At 43.8% G+C, this 14,297-nt stretch overlaps 1 protein-coding gene and 1 long non-coding RNA gene across 2 annotated transcripts in view; one reads left to right on the top strand and one right to left on the bottom strand.

Annotated features, from left to right (window-relative positions):
- The window catches only part of GRK7 (G protein-coupled receptor kinase 7), a 28,194-nt gene extending 16,730 nt beyond the window's left edge, over positions 1 to 11,464 (top strand). The window contains exons 3-4 of the mRNA XM_004599629.2: positions 2,267 to 2,541; positions 11,128 to 11,464. Coding sequence (XP_004599686.1) covers positions 2,267 to 2,541; positions 11,128 to 11,464 — 612 coding nt within the window. The remainder of the gene's footprint in view (positions 1 to 2,266; positions 2,542 to 11,127) is intronic.
- The window catches only part of LOC131479778 (uncharacterized), a 39,621-nt gene that overhangs the window by 11,077 nt on the left and 14,247 nt on the right, over positions 1 to 14,297 (bottom strand). The gene's annotated exons all lie outside the window — the stretch shown is intronic.

The raw sequence follows: 14,297 nt of genomic DNA on the forward strand, positions 1-14,297 counted from the left end.
TGTATTGAAATCACAAGCAGGAACAGAAAGATAAGTAACGTATAATCTTATTTACCCAAGATACTAGGGATAGTCAAGTTCCAGTAACCTCAAGACTTAACTAATGTGGAAGAATAGGTACCAGGGACTATCAGGAAGGCAGGGGACACTGTGTTGAACAGGTTCAGAGTTTCAGTTTTATCACATAAAAGAATTCCGGCGATTGATTGAACAATAGTGTGGATGTACTTAAACATGCCTGAACCGTACACTTAAAAACAATTAAGATGATAAACTATTTGTTAGGTGTACTTAGCCACAACTGTAAGCTTACATGTTTTTAATCCAATGCTCATTTGACATTTATTGTCAATTAAAAATGTTTTTATTTATTTATTATTTTAAAAGTAGACTTACTTGTTCAGTTCCACAGTGGCTGGAACTGAATTGATACAAAGCCAGGAGCCAGGAGCTTCTTCTGGAACTCCCATGCAGGTGTAGGGACCTAAGGTTTTGGTCCACCCTCTGCTGCTTTTGCAGGCCTCAAGCAGGGCACCGGATGGGAAGTGGAGTAACCAGGACATGATGATCCCCAATTGGGATCCTTGCACTTGTAGGATACAGATTAGCCAATTGAATCTGGTGCAATGCCCCCAGCATATATTGTCAGTTGTACAGCATGCCTACAGTAGATGGTCATGCAGGCTAAATGAAATTTCTTTTGAAATTCTGCAATTTTCTCAGTTATAATGATGATGTTCATTATATAATGCACATACAGGGAGCGAAGCATGCTTTTAATGTCATCACACAACTCAAGTAAAAATATCATAGGTTAGAAAACATGTGTACATCCACTATTACAAAGCATTACACTTTAAAAACCATATGCTTGGACCTGGCGCCATGGCCTAGCGGCTAAAGCCCTCGCCTTGCTCGCAACGGCAGCTCCAGTTTCCATCTAGCTCCCTGCTTGTGGCCTTGGAAAAGCAGCTGAGGACGGCCCAAAGCATTGGGACCCTGCACCGTTGTGGGAAACCTGGAGGAAGTTCCTGGCTCCTGGCTTCGGATCGGCACAGCACCGACCATTGCGGTCACTTGGGGAGTGAATCATCGGACAGAAGATCTTCCTCTCTGTCTCTCCTTCTCTCTCTGTATATCTGACTTTGCAATCAAAATAAAAAATCTTTTTAAAAACACATATGCGGGCCTGGCGCCGTGGCCTAGCGGCTAAAGTCCTCGCCTTGAACGCGCCCCAGGATCCCATATGGGTGCCGGTTCTAATCCCGGCAGCTCCACTTCCCATCCAGCTCCCTGCTTGTGGCCTGGGAAAGCAGTTAAGGACGGCCCAAAGATTTGGGATCCTGCACCCGCATGGGAGACCCGGAAGAGATTCCAGGTTCCCAGCTTCGGATCGGCACAGCACCGGCCGTTATGGTCACTTGGGGAGTGAATCATCGGACGGAAGATCTTCCGTGACAGGTGACAGTTCACATGCTAGAGTCCCTATCACCCACACAAGAAACTAATTGAGTTCCTGGTCCCTGGCTTTAACTTAGCTCAGCCCTGACCATTGTGAGCATTTAGGGAATCAATCAATGGATGGGAGTCTCTCTCACTCTCTCTCACTCACTTTCTCTCTCTCTCCTTCTTTCCCTTCTTTCAATAAAATAAAAATAAATACCTTTAAGAAAGATAAGGTGATAAGATAATAAGAGGCTAAGTGATTTTCCCACTCCAAGGACAGCTATGCCTGTCCCTTGGCCAGTAATTCTTTGTATTTATTCAGCAGGGGATGCTGGGAAAGCAGAGAAAGAGGAGGTTAGAAATATTGGGCCCGGTGGCATGGCCTAGCAGCTAAAGTCCTCACCTTGAACACCCCAGGATCCCATATGGGTGCCGGTTCTAATCCCGGCAGCTCCACTTCCCATCCAGCTCCCTGCTTGTGGCCTGGGAAAGCAGTCAAGGACGGCCCAAAGCCTTGGGACACTGCACCCGTGTGGAAGACCTGGAAGAGGTTCCAGGTTCCCGGCTTTGGATTGGCGCAGCATCGGCCGTTGCAGCTCACTTGGGGAGTGAATCATCGGGCGGAAGATCTTCCTCTCTGTCTCTCCTCTCAGTATATCTGACTTTGTAATAAAAAATAATAGTAATATTAAAAAAAGAAATATTGCACCTTAAGCAAATTAACAATGAAATACGAGGAGATTTGCTATTGGTAGGCAACCATTAGTGTGTGCTATACTCAGATTAGTGGTTTTCTTTTGTTTTTTTCATGGGCACACAGGCTGGAACCAACGGGTACATGGCTCCTGAAATCCTAATGGAAAAAGTGAGTTATTCCTATCCTGTGGACTGGTTTGCAATGGGATGCAGTATTTATGAAATGGTTGCTGGACGAACACCGTTCAAAGATTATAAGGAAAAGATTAGCAAGGAAGACATAAGGCAAAGAACCCTGAATGAAGATGTCATCTTCCAACATGATAACTTCACAGAGGAAGCAAAAGATATCTGCAGGCTCTTCCTGGCCAAGCAGCCAGAGCAACGCTTAGGAAGCAGGTAAGCCGCCTTGGAGCAGAGGACTGCTGTGAACAGCACTGTCCCGAGTGACCGGGTTTGCAGCATGTCTTAGAATTCGAGCTATTATTTCCCTATTGGAGCTGCATATGATTTTGTTCAGTATTTTTCCACATTCAAACATTCAAAGATACATTTTAAAGTGAACAAATACAATTTGCATTTAAAAAGAAAAAAATCAATAACTCAAGACAGTTGTAAATAAATGTATACAATGAATTTATAGGATTAGTTGCCCGTGACAAAGGGAAATTGGGGCTGGTCATGGGGATGCAGATGAAAATTTGCACAATATACTCCTCTTCTGAATTTTAAACCATGCAAATGAGTTATTTATTCAAAAACGAGTAAAGTGAAAGCTTTTCTGAACTTCCAGTACTGAGAATTGTACTTTCAGAAAATTCTGCCCCTTCCAAATGCCTCTGATAAAATACCATGTCACTTAACAGCTCTTAAGGGAGTACCTTTGTTGCTGCCAACTGGTAAGTACAGTCAAGATTAATTTTACACTTTTTTTTTTGCTTTCTTTAAATCTCAGTATCTTCATATATAAAATGAAAGGTTTTTGGGTGTGATGATTCCATTAGGGCACAAATCCTAGGTATTTCATCAAATATTCTACATATTTCTGTGCAGGCTTTTAGATGAGTCACATTTAAATCAGTAAACCAGGTGCCCCACATGATATAGTTGGGCCTCATCCAATCAGCTGAAGGTCTTTCTAGAACAAGGCTGGCTTTCCCAGAAACAATGGGAGTTCTGGCATCAGACTGTATTGGGGCTCCAACTGCAACTCTTTGTGGGTCTCCAGCACATGGACCTACCCTGGACTTGCCAAGACTCCACAATCACATGCAACAATCCCTTAAATTCTAACTCTGTTGCTTTCCTTCTGCACACACACACAAGCGCACACACTCACTGTTGGGTAGGAAAAACCTCCACTACCTTCTTAGTAGCAATGCTTGGAGAGTCTGCAAATTAAACTGATGGAAGATGTGGCTTAGCAAGGGGAAAGACAGATTTTAACTCACGTTCATAGGCTGGAATTCTCATGGTAAAGAAATGTGGCATGGAGACAGATTTCAAAGCATATATTCCATCTTACAGAGGAAGAGGAGGCATGGGATGCTGTAGGAAAACAATTGACTTTAAGGAAGGACAGATGGATTCTTAGAAGACAAGGAAGGAGATGAGATAGTGCCTATTCAGTGTGATGTCAGCTTCTTCTCTCTCCATTGCTAATTTCCTGGGGAGCGTATATGACCCCTTGCATTTTCTTGGAAGGCCCTGCCTTTGGGAGTTGCTGGAGTTCTGAGTTCACACCTCTTGATTGGCTCAAAATGAATTCAGTGTCACAGTGGTGCATCAGGGACTTCTTCAACTTTCCATTGGTTCTGTTTCTACAAAGAACCTCAGCTTAAACAGTGGGGCATTTTGAGGCTTAGGTATATTGTATTCAACACAGGTAAAGCATTTGATTTGAATTATGCAACAGGTGATCATTATTATTCACTTGTTTTAAGGAAACTATCAGATAATATTTTCACTAAACTATAAGCTTGAATGTCTTAAATTGCCTGGACTGGACTTTCAAAATCTAAACATATAGACAAACCTGAAACCTGGAAGTAGCATATCTGATTTTGAACCGAACATCAGAACTTAGGCAGGCAGATAATTCAATCTTCTAACTCACTGCCATTGGAGGCTCTGGAACAAGACTATCTTAGCTTAGGATCGTCCAGTGTGGAAGTAAGATGACCTGATTTTTTAATAACCAAACAAAATCCATTTGTAATAACTTTCAAAGCATGACAGATCATCAGATTTGGGGAGCAGACGGAAATATACATGGTGTGGAAGTGAAATATCGAGCTGATTCTCCCGGGTCGAGTTCAAGGTTGGAATACTGAATAAGCCATGTGTGGTAACAAGCAAACCACCAAGTCTCAGCAGCTTAAAACAATGAAAGGTGATTTCTCAGGGTGGGCATTCGACCCAGCAAGAAGACTTTTGTGTCACATATCAGAATACCCAAGTTCAATGCCAAGCTCTACCTTCTGACAACAGCTTTCTGCTAATGTTGAATATGAGAGACAGTGGTAATGTCTCAAGTAGCTAGGTTCCTGCCACCTACGTGGGAAACCTACATTGAGTTCCCAGCCACCAGCTCCAGCTTGGCTCAGTCATGGCTGTTGCAGGTATTTGAAGAATTAATCAGCACATGGGAACTCCTTTATATGTGCGTGTGTGTGTGTGTGTGTGTGTGTGTGTGTGTGTGTCAAATAAATAATTTATTTAAAAGCATTTGCAGGAGGGCTGGTGCAATAGCCTAGTGCCTAAAGTCCTTGCCTTGCATGCACCAGGATCATTTATGGGCACTGGTTCATATCCCGGCGGCCCTACTTCCCATCCAGCTCCCTGCCTGTGACCTGGGAAGGCAGTCGAGAATGGCCCAAAGCCTTGGGACCCTACACCCACATGGGAGACCTAGAAGAAGCTCCTGGTTCCAGGCTTCAGATTCACTGAGCCCCGGCCATTGCAGCCACCTGGGGAGTGAACCCGCAGAAGCAAGATCCTTCTCTCTGTCTCTCCTTCTCTCTGTAATATTTGACTTTCCAATAAAAAAAAAATTAAAAATCTTAAAAAAAAAAAAAAACACCAAAAAGTAATTCTGAGACTGGTGCATGGTGTGGTAGGCTAAACTTCTGAGTAAGGTACCAGCATTCCATATGGGTGCTGGTTCATGTCCCAGTCACTCCACTTCCTTTCCAGCTCCCTATTTAAGGTCTGGGAAAGCAGTGGAGGATAGTCAGTGCTTGAACCCCTGCACACGCACTGAGAAGAAGCTCCTGGCTCCTGGCATTTAGTTGGCTCAGCTGCAGCCATTGTAGCTACGTGGGGAGGAACCAGTGAATGGAAAAATCTCTGTCTCTCCTCTCTCTTTCAAATAAAAACAAACATTCCTCACTCACACAAAGCCCATTATGGATTCAGCAGCTCTTTGCGGTATCTCTGTTCCAAGTAGCGACACAGAGAAGCAGGCTGCTTCCCATCTCACAGCTACATCAGAGCTTGCAACTTGCTTTTGCTATAGCAGAAGAGAGATCATAGAGAACTAATGGAGGTTTTGGCTGACCCAGCTAGGAAGTTACAGCCTTCTGTCTTTGCATACTATCTAAGGACCACAGAGCTGGCCTATGTGCCTAAGCAGGACAGGCGAACCAGCCCTGGTGGCCACTAATAGTCACTGTCAACCCCTACTGTGTTGTCCAATTGAGGACCAGAGGACAAAGGGTGACCAAGTGTGCGGGGAAGCAGGCATTCTGTTAGATGGCTTCCCTGAAGGGCATACCACCCACTGAGATGTCTCTATGAATGTATTTGAATGAACATTTATATGAAGACTTGACAAGCACACTCTGGAATTATAAATAAAATATTGACAAACTTCCTAAGGCAAATGCCACCTTACAGCACTGGATCATTGCCTGTAAGTGCCTCATCAAGCAGAGTCTTTTGCTAAAGCATCTGTTGTTATGATTGTTTGGAATCAATCTGTTTACCATGTTGGAGGAAAGGCATGTAACGTGACAGCTGTTCAGTGAGAGACAGACCTTGCAACATTTTCAGTCCAACTCTGCATTTTTAGAAAATTCACTCAAATGATGTCATGTTTGATGATCAGTGGAAGTCCTCCAAATGCCTAGATAGTATGTCACACGGCTATCAAGTGCCCCACCACCACCTTGCTGTGTTCATAGCATTTAAAATAAATGAGAGCCTTTATCTCTCTTTAGACATCACTGACAGGATGTCTTTCTTTGCCTTTTTGGGTCTGGGAATCTGAGAAGGAGCCAAAACCTTTCCGGAATATCACACGGGGACTCTGAACAGATCACTCAATTTTTTCACAGATTTTATCTTGATCCTTCAAAGCAGAACAAGAGCAAATAATCATGCAGAGCTGTGGCTTTCTCCAACACAATTCTATGCCAGAGACCCACTGTTCTTGGCAGCATGGATAGCATCGTGAGCCTCGTGTATGGGTAGATGGTGTCTTTTCTGCATTGACTAGTACAAGAAAACCTATTGTAATCTCTGTGTGAGGTTCTGTGACAAAAGAGCCTCTGTTGTTGCTATGAAATATGGGTCCACTCCAGTGGACAGAAGTCTCCATGGCTGCTCCTACTTGTATGTTAGAAAAGATGTCTCCATCAAGAGCCTCTCCTATTTGTTCAGAGTGCACTGCACATCATTTTCATGCCATCTTTAAAAATATATATTTATTTTGTGTTGGAAAGGCTTACAGAGAGAAGCAGGGACAGAGAGAAAGATCTTCCATCTGCGCCTTCATTTTCTCAAATGGCCACAGTGACCAGAGCTGAGCCTATCTAAAGCCAGGAGCTTTGGGCCATCCTCTACTGTTTTCCCAGGCCATAAGCAGGGAGCTGGATGGGAAGTGGGGTAGTCAGAACATAAACTGTCACCCATAAAGAATCCTGGTGCATGAAAGGCGAGGATTTAGCCGCTGAGGCATTGCACCAGACCCTTGTGCCATTTCTAATGACAACATTGTGGTGAGAGCAAGTGACGGGCTGTGCAGTGGCCCAGAGCAAAGAGCAGAGGTTGCAAGAACTGGTCTTTGTTGGTGGTACCTGCAACCACAGACATTGCTTAAGAAAAAGTATCCGGCACGAGGCTGGTCCTCCAGGAACTGCAGTGGAGCTACTGAAGAACCTAAAGGAAACCTCAGAGAGGACTGGGGTCCCCTTATCCTTCACAGTCAGTTGCCAAAAGGCTGCAGGCAGCCATCCCTGAAGACAAAACTAAGGCTGTGGAGGCCTAGATCACCCACGGCGCTCCCTGAGAACTGTTTGTCCTGATGCAAGGATGATCCTAGAGAGTGTTCCAAGGCTCCCAAGCTCCAGGACATGCTCCATTAATCCAAATTAAAGCTGTTCATCATGTGTTTTAAGGGTCTACAGACCTTGGGACAGTGTGTTTCTACTGCAGGCCATCATGCAGGTACCATATGCTCCCTCCTCATGGCAGCACGCTTGATTCCAACTATTTTTCTTTGAAACCCACCTGTCTGGGGCTCACTTCTCATCTGCTAGGATAGAATTCAAACTCTGATCCTCTTCTGCCATGTTGAAAATCCATCTGCTACTGTAGAAAGGTGAGTATTTCTGTGTAAATTATATCTCAGTAAACCTAACTGTTAAGACATTTGTGTCAAATGCTTCATTTCATCTCAAGAGCTCTCCTTACAGCCCTTAACCTTGGAGATTTTGCACGTACGTGTACATTGGCTCTGAGACCTAGAACCGCAACTGACGCATGGCTGAAGGTCAGAGGCCTCCAACTGAGTTTCTCATCTCTGTAATAAAATGACATTGCAATTTTTCCTTTGGAAAACTCGTTTGTGTTCTCTGGTTTCCACATTTGCAGAGCTATTTAGAAATACAGGAGCCAGTCAAGAAGTTACAAGCACAGGCAACAAGGAACAGACTAGTTGCTGTGCTGGATAACGTGGTTATATAAGAGAAGAAATTCTCATTGTATTTATTGGACAAGATTAGACCCTGAATGGGTGCTAGTTATTCTCATTCCTACTCATTGTGGTTGCATTATCCGGGCTTTAGCCTCTGGGGCATCTTACCAGGTGGAGTCTGCTGCAGTTATTATCCAACATCCAAACCTTTCCCAAAAAGCTTTTAGGTATCTGGAATGGAAAATGTAAAAGGAGGCACCATGAATGCAATTAATTTCTATGTAGGTTGATTTATGATGGGAGTCGAAGTCTGCCAAATGGAAGCTATTTCTTCATCAGACCAACACATCTATTCCTATTAAAGAAAAAAAGTTTAAATCATTTTAATTGCAGACCACAAAGTGATCCTGTTCAAATTTTGCTGACATTTGGACTGAAAAAAAATAAGAAAAGTAGGCTTGGGAGCCCTAAGGTGGTCCACAGTAACTCCTACCTTCCACATTCACTAACTTCTGGCAAATACGACGTGAAGGAAGTGATGAGGGGTCATTTTGAAGACGGGCAGTAAAAACACTGTGGCTTCTATCTTGGTTTATCTATCTCTGTCTGATTCTGTCTCTCTCTCCCTCTCACTGCCCTTAACTGCCCCCCACTCCACCGCCAACTCTCATTTGCCCCATGAGAAAGTCAACTTCAGTGTCAAAAGACAGCCTTGTGAAGATGCCAAGGGAGACTTGATGATCACCACGTGAGTGAGCTTGGCACCAGATACCCCTGCCTCAGTCCTTCAGATGATACCAGCCCTGCAACAACTTCACCACAGTCTCAAGAGAGACCTTGAGCCAGAGCTGTCCAGTGAAGCCAAGTCAGATTATTAAGCCACAGAAACTGAGATGAAAATCTGTTGTTTGAAGCCACTGAATGCTGGGACAATTTGTTATCCAATACTACATGCCTATTAGAGGAGGTTCCGCAGTTGGGAATATGCTTTTCCCATTATTCTAAGACATAAGCTGGAGGAACATCTGGCATCGGGAAGGAGGTTTCATAATAGCATGGTCTTGAGGACCAAATATGGGCTCGGTCATACTACACTTGTTCATTTCAAATTACTAATGGACTGAACTCTTTAAGGAAATACCACAGGGGTCAGCATTGTGCTGTAGCAGGTAAAGTTGTCACTTGTGATGCCAGCATCTTATATGGATACCAGTTCATGTCCCAGTTGTTCACTTCCAACCCAGCTCCTTGCCAATGACCAAGGGAAGTAGTGAAAGATGGCTCTGCTACCCATGTGGGAGACCTGGATTAAGCTCTTGATTCCTGATTTCAGCCTGACCTAGCCCTGGACATTGAGGCCGTCTGGGGGAGTGAACCAGTAGATAGAAGATGTGTGTGTGTGTGTGTGTGTGTGTGTGTGTGTGTGTGTGTAACTAATTTTCTGAATAAATAAATAAATCTTGAAAGAAATGCCACTAAGGGCCAAGTATGATAGTCTTGTGGCTAAATCTTCTCCTTGCATGCACCAGCATCCCATATGGGCACCATTCATATCCAAACTGCTCCATTTCCAAATCCAGCTCCCAGTTTGTGGCCTGGGAAAACAGTAGAGGATGGCCCAAAGCCTTGGGACCCTGCACCAGCTTGGGAGACCCAGAAGAAGCTCCTGGCTCCTGGCTTTGGATAGGCTCAGCTCCAGTCAGTGTGACTATTTGAGTGGTGAATCAGTGGGTAGAAAATCTTTTTCTGTCTGTACTTCTCTCTGTAAATCTGATATTCCCATAAAAATCAATAAATCTTAAAAAAAAGAAATACTACTAAGATTATTACTGCTACAAATTATGACATGTTACAAGTGAGGAGACATGTGTTGTCCTTTTTTGTGCATTTTTGTAAAAATTGAGAGATAAAGAGACACAGTTAGGGAGAGAGACAATGTGTGTGCCCCCATCCACTAGTTCATTCCTCCAAATGCCCACAACAGCCATCATTGGAGAGTCAGGAACTCAAGCCAGGTCCCTGCCTCCCATGATCTGCATTGACAAGAAGCCACATTCAGGAAGAGGATCTGGCGATCAGACCAAGTATTCTCCCTGAACTCGAAACTGTGAGGCCAGACGTCTTCCCCTTGTAGCTTTTGCCATGTGAGTGCTGGTTATGTGGAGCAGAGATTCACTTGGCTTGTTCTATGTGACCCTAAACAGACAACAACTGGAAGCTGCAGGCCCATGGATCTGACCCCAGTGAACATTGCCAGTAATTCCATCAAACACCAAAAGTTAAAGTCATAGGAAGAACTTAACTAAAAGTTACATCTACATGTGAATGCTATTAGTAAGCAACAGAAATACTACTATCTTCCTACTGTAAAATTGGAAGTGATTTTAAAAGTTATTATTGGAGTGCCTGCATTCCACATCCCAGTGCCTTGGTTCTAGTCCTGCCTCTGCTTCTGATGCCAGCTTTCTGCTAATGCGCTCTCTGGCACGGAGCAGATGATGGTCCAAGGACAAGGCCTCCGTCACTCATGTGGTTGCACCTGATCCAGTCGTGGTTGAAACTGCAGGCATTTGTCAAGTAAGCCAGAAGTGGGGAAAACTCTCTGTCTCTGTATTTCAAATAGATATAAATAAATATTTTACTTTTATTTTTATAATATTTATGTTTATTTGTATTGCGAAGTCAGATTTACACACAGAAGGAGAGACAGAGAGGAGATCTTCCATCCGGTGGTTCACTTCCCAAGTGGCTGCAATGACCAGAGCTGAGCCATTCTGAAGCCAGGGTCCAGGAGCTTCTTCTGGGTCTCCCATGCTGGTACAGGGTGTCAAGGCTTTGGGCCAAACTCTACTGTTTTCCCAGGCAACAAGGAGGGAGGTGGATGGGAAGTGAAGCAGCCAGGACACGAACCGAAGCCCATATGGGATGTTGGTGTGGGCAAGGTGAGGATTTAGCCACAAAGCTACTGTACCAGGCCCAGTAAATACTTTTTCAGTGAAATGGTTGCTGGAATCTTTCCCTTGTGTTTGCTGGCCATGCTTGGGCTGATGGCTTTTTTTTCTTCACAGGGAGAAGTCTGATGACCCCAGGAAACACCCTTTCTTCCAAACCATTAACTTTCCCCGCCTAGAGGCTGGTCTGGTTGATCCCCCATTTGTGCCAGACCCTTCGGTAGTTTATGCCAAAGACATTGACGAAATTGAAGATTTCTCTGAGGTTCGCGGGGTAGAATTCGATGACAAAGATAAGAAGTTCTTCCAGCGATTTGCAACGGGGGCTGTCCCCATAGCATGGCAGGAAGAAATTATAGAAACAGGGCTGTTTGAAGAACTGAACGACCCCAACAGGCCCACCATGTATGGGAAAGGTAACTCCTCCAGGTCTGGTGTGTGTTTGTTGCTGTGAAAGGCCATCTCCACCGGAGCCCTCGAATGTCCCTCACTCACAAAGGTTTGTTGACTGCGGCCTGATCACTTAGGAGGGCCATTTCCATCACAGAGCTGTTCAGAGGGCAGGCGAGCTGTGACAGGGACATTTTTCCTTTTCTTTTTTTTCCCCCCTAAAGATGAGTGAAGTCTCAGTTTTCACCTAGGGCTGGGAAAAGGAACCCTTGGGTTTATTTGGATAAACTAAAAGCATGAGCCCTCCACCATCAACTCCCTGCAAATTACGACAAGCCCCAGCAGACGACATGGAACTTTGTGATGGACTCAGAAAATGAGCATTTGCAATTCTTAGTAAATAATCATTTTAGCTCTCTTGTTTATAGTCATCATTATTCCCTTCATCTTACAGTATTTTTCGTGCTTCTGTACTTATAAAAAAGGGGTTTTTGAAGTTCCTAATGTTCTCCTCCCTTAAAATGACATGGGGTATAATCATTTGGCAATATTTCAGATAACAGAATAATTTTCAATCACACTGTTGGTTTCTTTCTTTCTTCTTTTAGAAGTAATGCACTAACATGGCATCAAAGCATTTAACTGTAAATAGCCATGAGATCTGTGAATTAAAGTATTTGATAAGTTTAGCTGAGTTCTTTAGTGTTCTGGCCTAGAAAGTACTTGCAAATGAAATTCCTAACGCCATCAGTACTCAAACTTTGCTAAACATTCTAATCACCAGAGATGTTTAAAAATGCTAATGCCAGGCTCCCACCTCTGAATCTTTTAATCCCCACCACCCAGGAATGGAACGCTGACTAGACATTCAGGTTTTCAAAATCTCCCAAGATGGGGCCAGCATTCAGGCACAGTGAGTTAAGTCTCTGCTTGTGAAGTTGGCAGCCCATATGAGTCCCAGATCAAGTCCTGGCTACTCTATTTCTGATCCAGCTTCCTGTTAATGTTTCTGAAAAGGCAGTGGAAGATGTCCCTTTGTTCTTGGGCTTCTGCCACTTACATGGGAGACTAAAATGGAGTTCTGGGCTCCTGGCTTTGACTCAGCCCTTCTACAGAGGACCTGGGGAATAAGCAAGAGGATGGAAGATCTCTCCCTCTGCCTCTGTCTTTCAAATCAAATGAGTCTTTAAAGTTAAGAAAGTTCATTAGATGATTCTGATGTGCGCAAAACTCAGTCAGCACTGTGAAGGACTAGTTGATGTCATCGCAGATGGATTCTGACTGTGATTTCTCAAAACTTTGCACAGTTTGACCGCAAATTTTCAAATACTCAAAAGAGGCATGCAATCTGGATAGTGTACTATAAATGAGACAAAATAATCTCTGCTCGTTTTTAAGATTCTTTTGTCTTTGAATCTTGTAGGTCATCATACATATTTTGGGAGACATGTCAAGGCATTGATTATTGGTTACTTCAAGGCATGAAGGAGGTACATGGGTTTAAAAACTGAAATGCACAGTGTCCCTCATTACAAGAGGATAGCCAAAATTGTATCAGAGTTAGTACGTCTCAAAATCAGAGCTGAATTGAGACTTCCAAGACTACAAAAATGGTCTGGGACAGAAATATAAAACTGGGATGGAGATAGATAGATAGATAAATGGATAGATAGATAGATAGATAGATAGATAGATAGATAGATAGATAGATAGATATTGCAAAAGAACTCTTACTCATCCCAATGGTGAAAACCCATTTCAATCAAATGGCTGGAGTGGTTTTTAAAGTTTGGTCCCATGAGTACAGGATAAAAGGATTGTAGAAACCCTGGCCAGAGAAATGTTGATTTGCTGGAATCCAGCTGACAGTAGCTTTCAGCTACACAGCATTAACCATATCTGGAACTGGGAAGAGGAAAGCCTCTGGGAATTGAGACGCAGTGCACTGGCTGCCCACGCTGCTGCTCCTCCATCCCCAGCTTCATTCCTGGGGCTCCAAATTCTAATCCAGGTGCATTGCAGCATCCTCAGTCACCAAAGCAGCAAATAGGTTGTAGGTGCAGAAGGTCACTTCTCCCTAAGGCAAGAAAGTATACAAAAACTTGGTTAAATCTCCAATCAGGGACCAGCACTATGACTTGATGGCTAAATATTCATCTTCCAAATGCCGCTGTCCACTTCCCATCCAGCACCTTGACTTGTACCCTGGGAAAGCAGTAGCGAATGGGACCCTGCACCCCTGTGGGACTGGAAAGAAGGTTCTGGCTCCTGGCCACAGGTCAATTTAGCTCTAGCCAATGCAACCACTTGAGGAGTGAACCAGCAGATAGATATTTCTCTCTGACCCTCCTTCTCTCTGTAAACCTGCCTTTCCAATAAAAATAAATAAATCTTTAAGAAAAAAAATCCTAACCAGTCTATTTTACAAGAAGAAGAAAAAGAGTGATAATTTGCAGAAATCCAGTTATCCTGGAATCAGCAGTAGAGGTCTCAGGAAGATTAACACTTTCAGGGAACAGTGTCTGTGTGTCTGCCAATTCTGTCTTCATCTAGCCGAAGGAAAGAGGGTGAATGCATTTTGCATTGTGAGATGAACATGAGCCTTGGAGATCAAGGGTGGAATGCTATGGTGTGGATGTGGTCTGATGTATCGTCCAAGGCTCATATGTTGGAGGATTTGTCCTCAGTGTGGTGATGTTGGGAAATGGTGTTGACTTGTAAAAGGTAGTCCTGGTGGGGGGAATCTTTATGTCACTGAGGCAGCTGCTCTCCGAAGTTAAGGTAGTTCTTATAAGAGGGGTGGAGTTGTTTTGTTAAGGTTTATTTCTTCATTAATAGACGGGAAGTCATGGGTAGAAGGAACTCGGGTGGGGGAGGGGAATCCCAGAGCCTATGGA

The sequence above is a fragment of the Ochotona princeps genome, chromosome 3 (genome assembly GCF_030435755.1).
Source record: "Ochotona princeps isolate mOchPri1 chromosome 3, mOchPri1.hap1, whole genome shotgun sequence".
Classification (NCBI taxonomy): Eukaryota; Metazoa; Chordata; class Mammalia; order Lagomorpha; family Ochotonidae; genus Ochotona; species Ochotona princeps.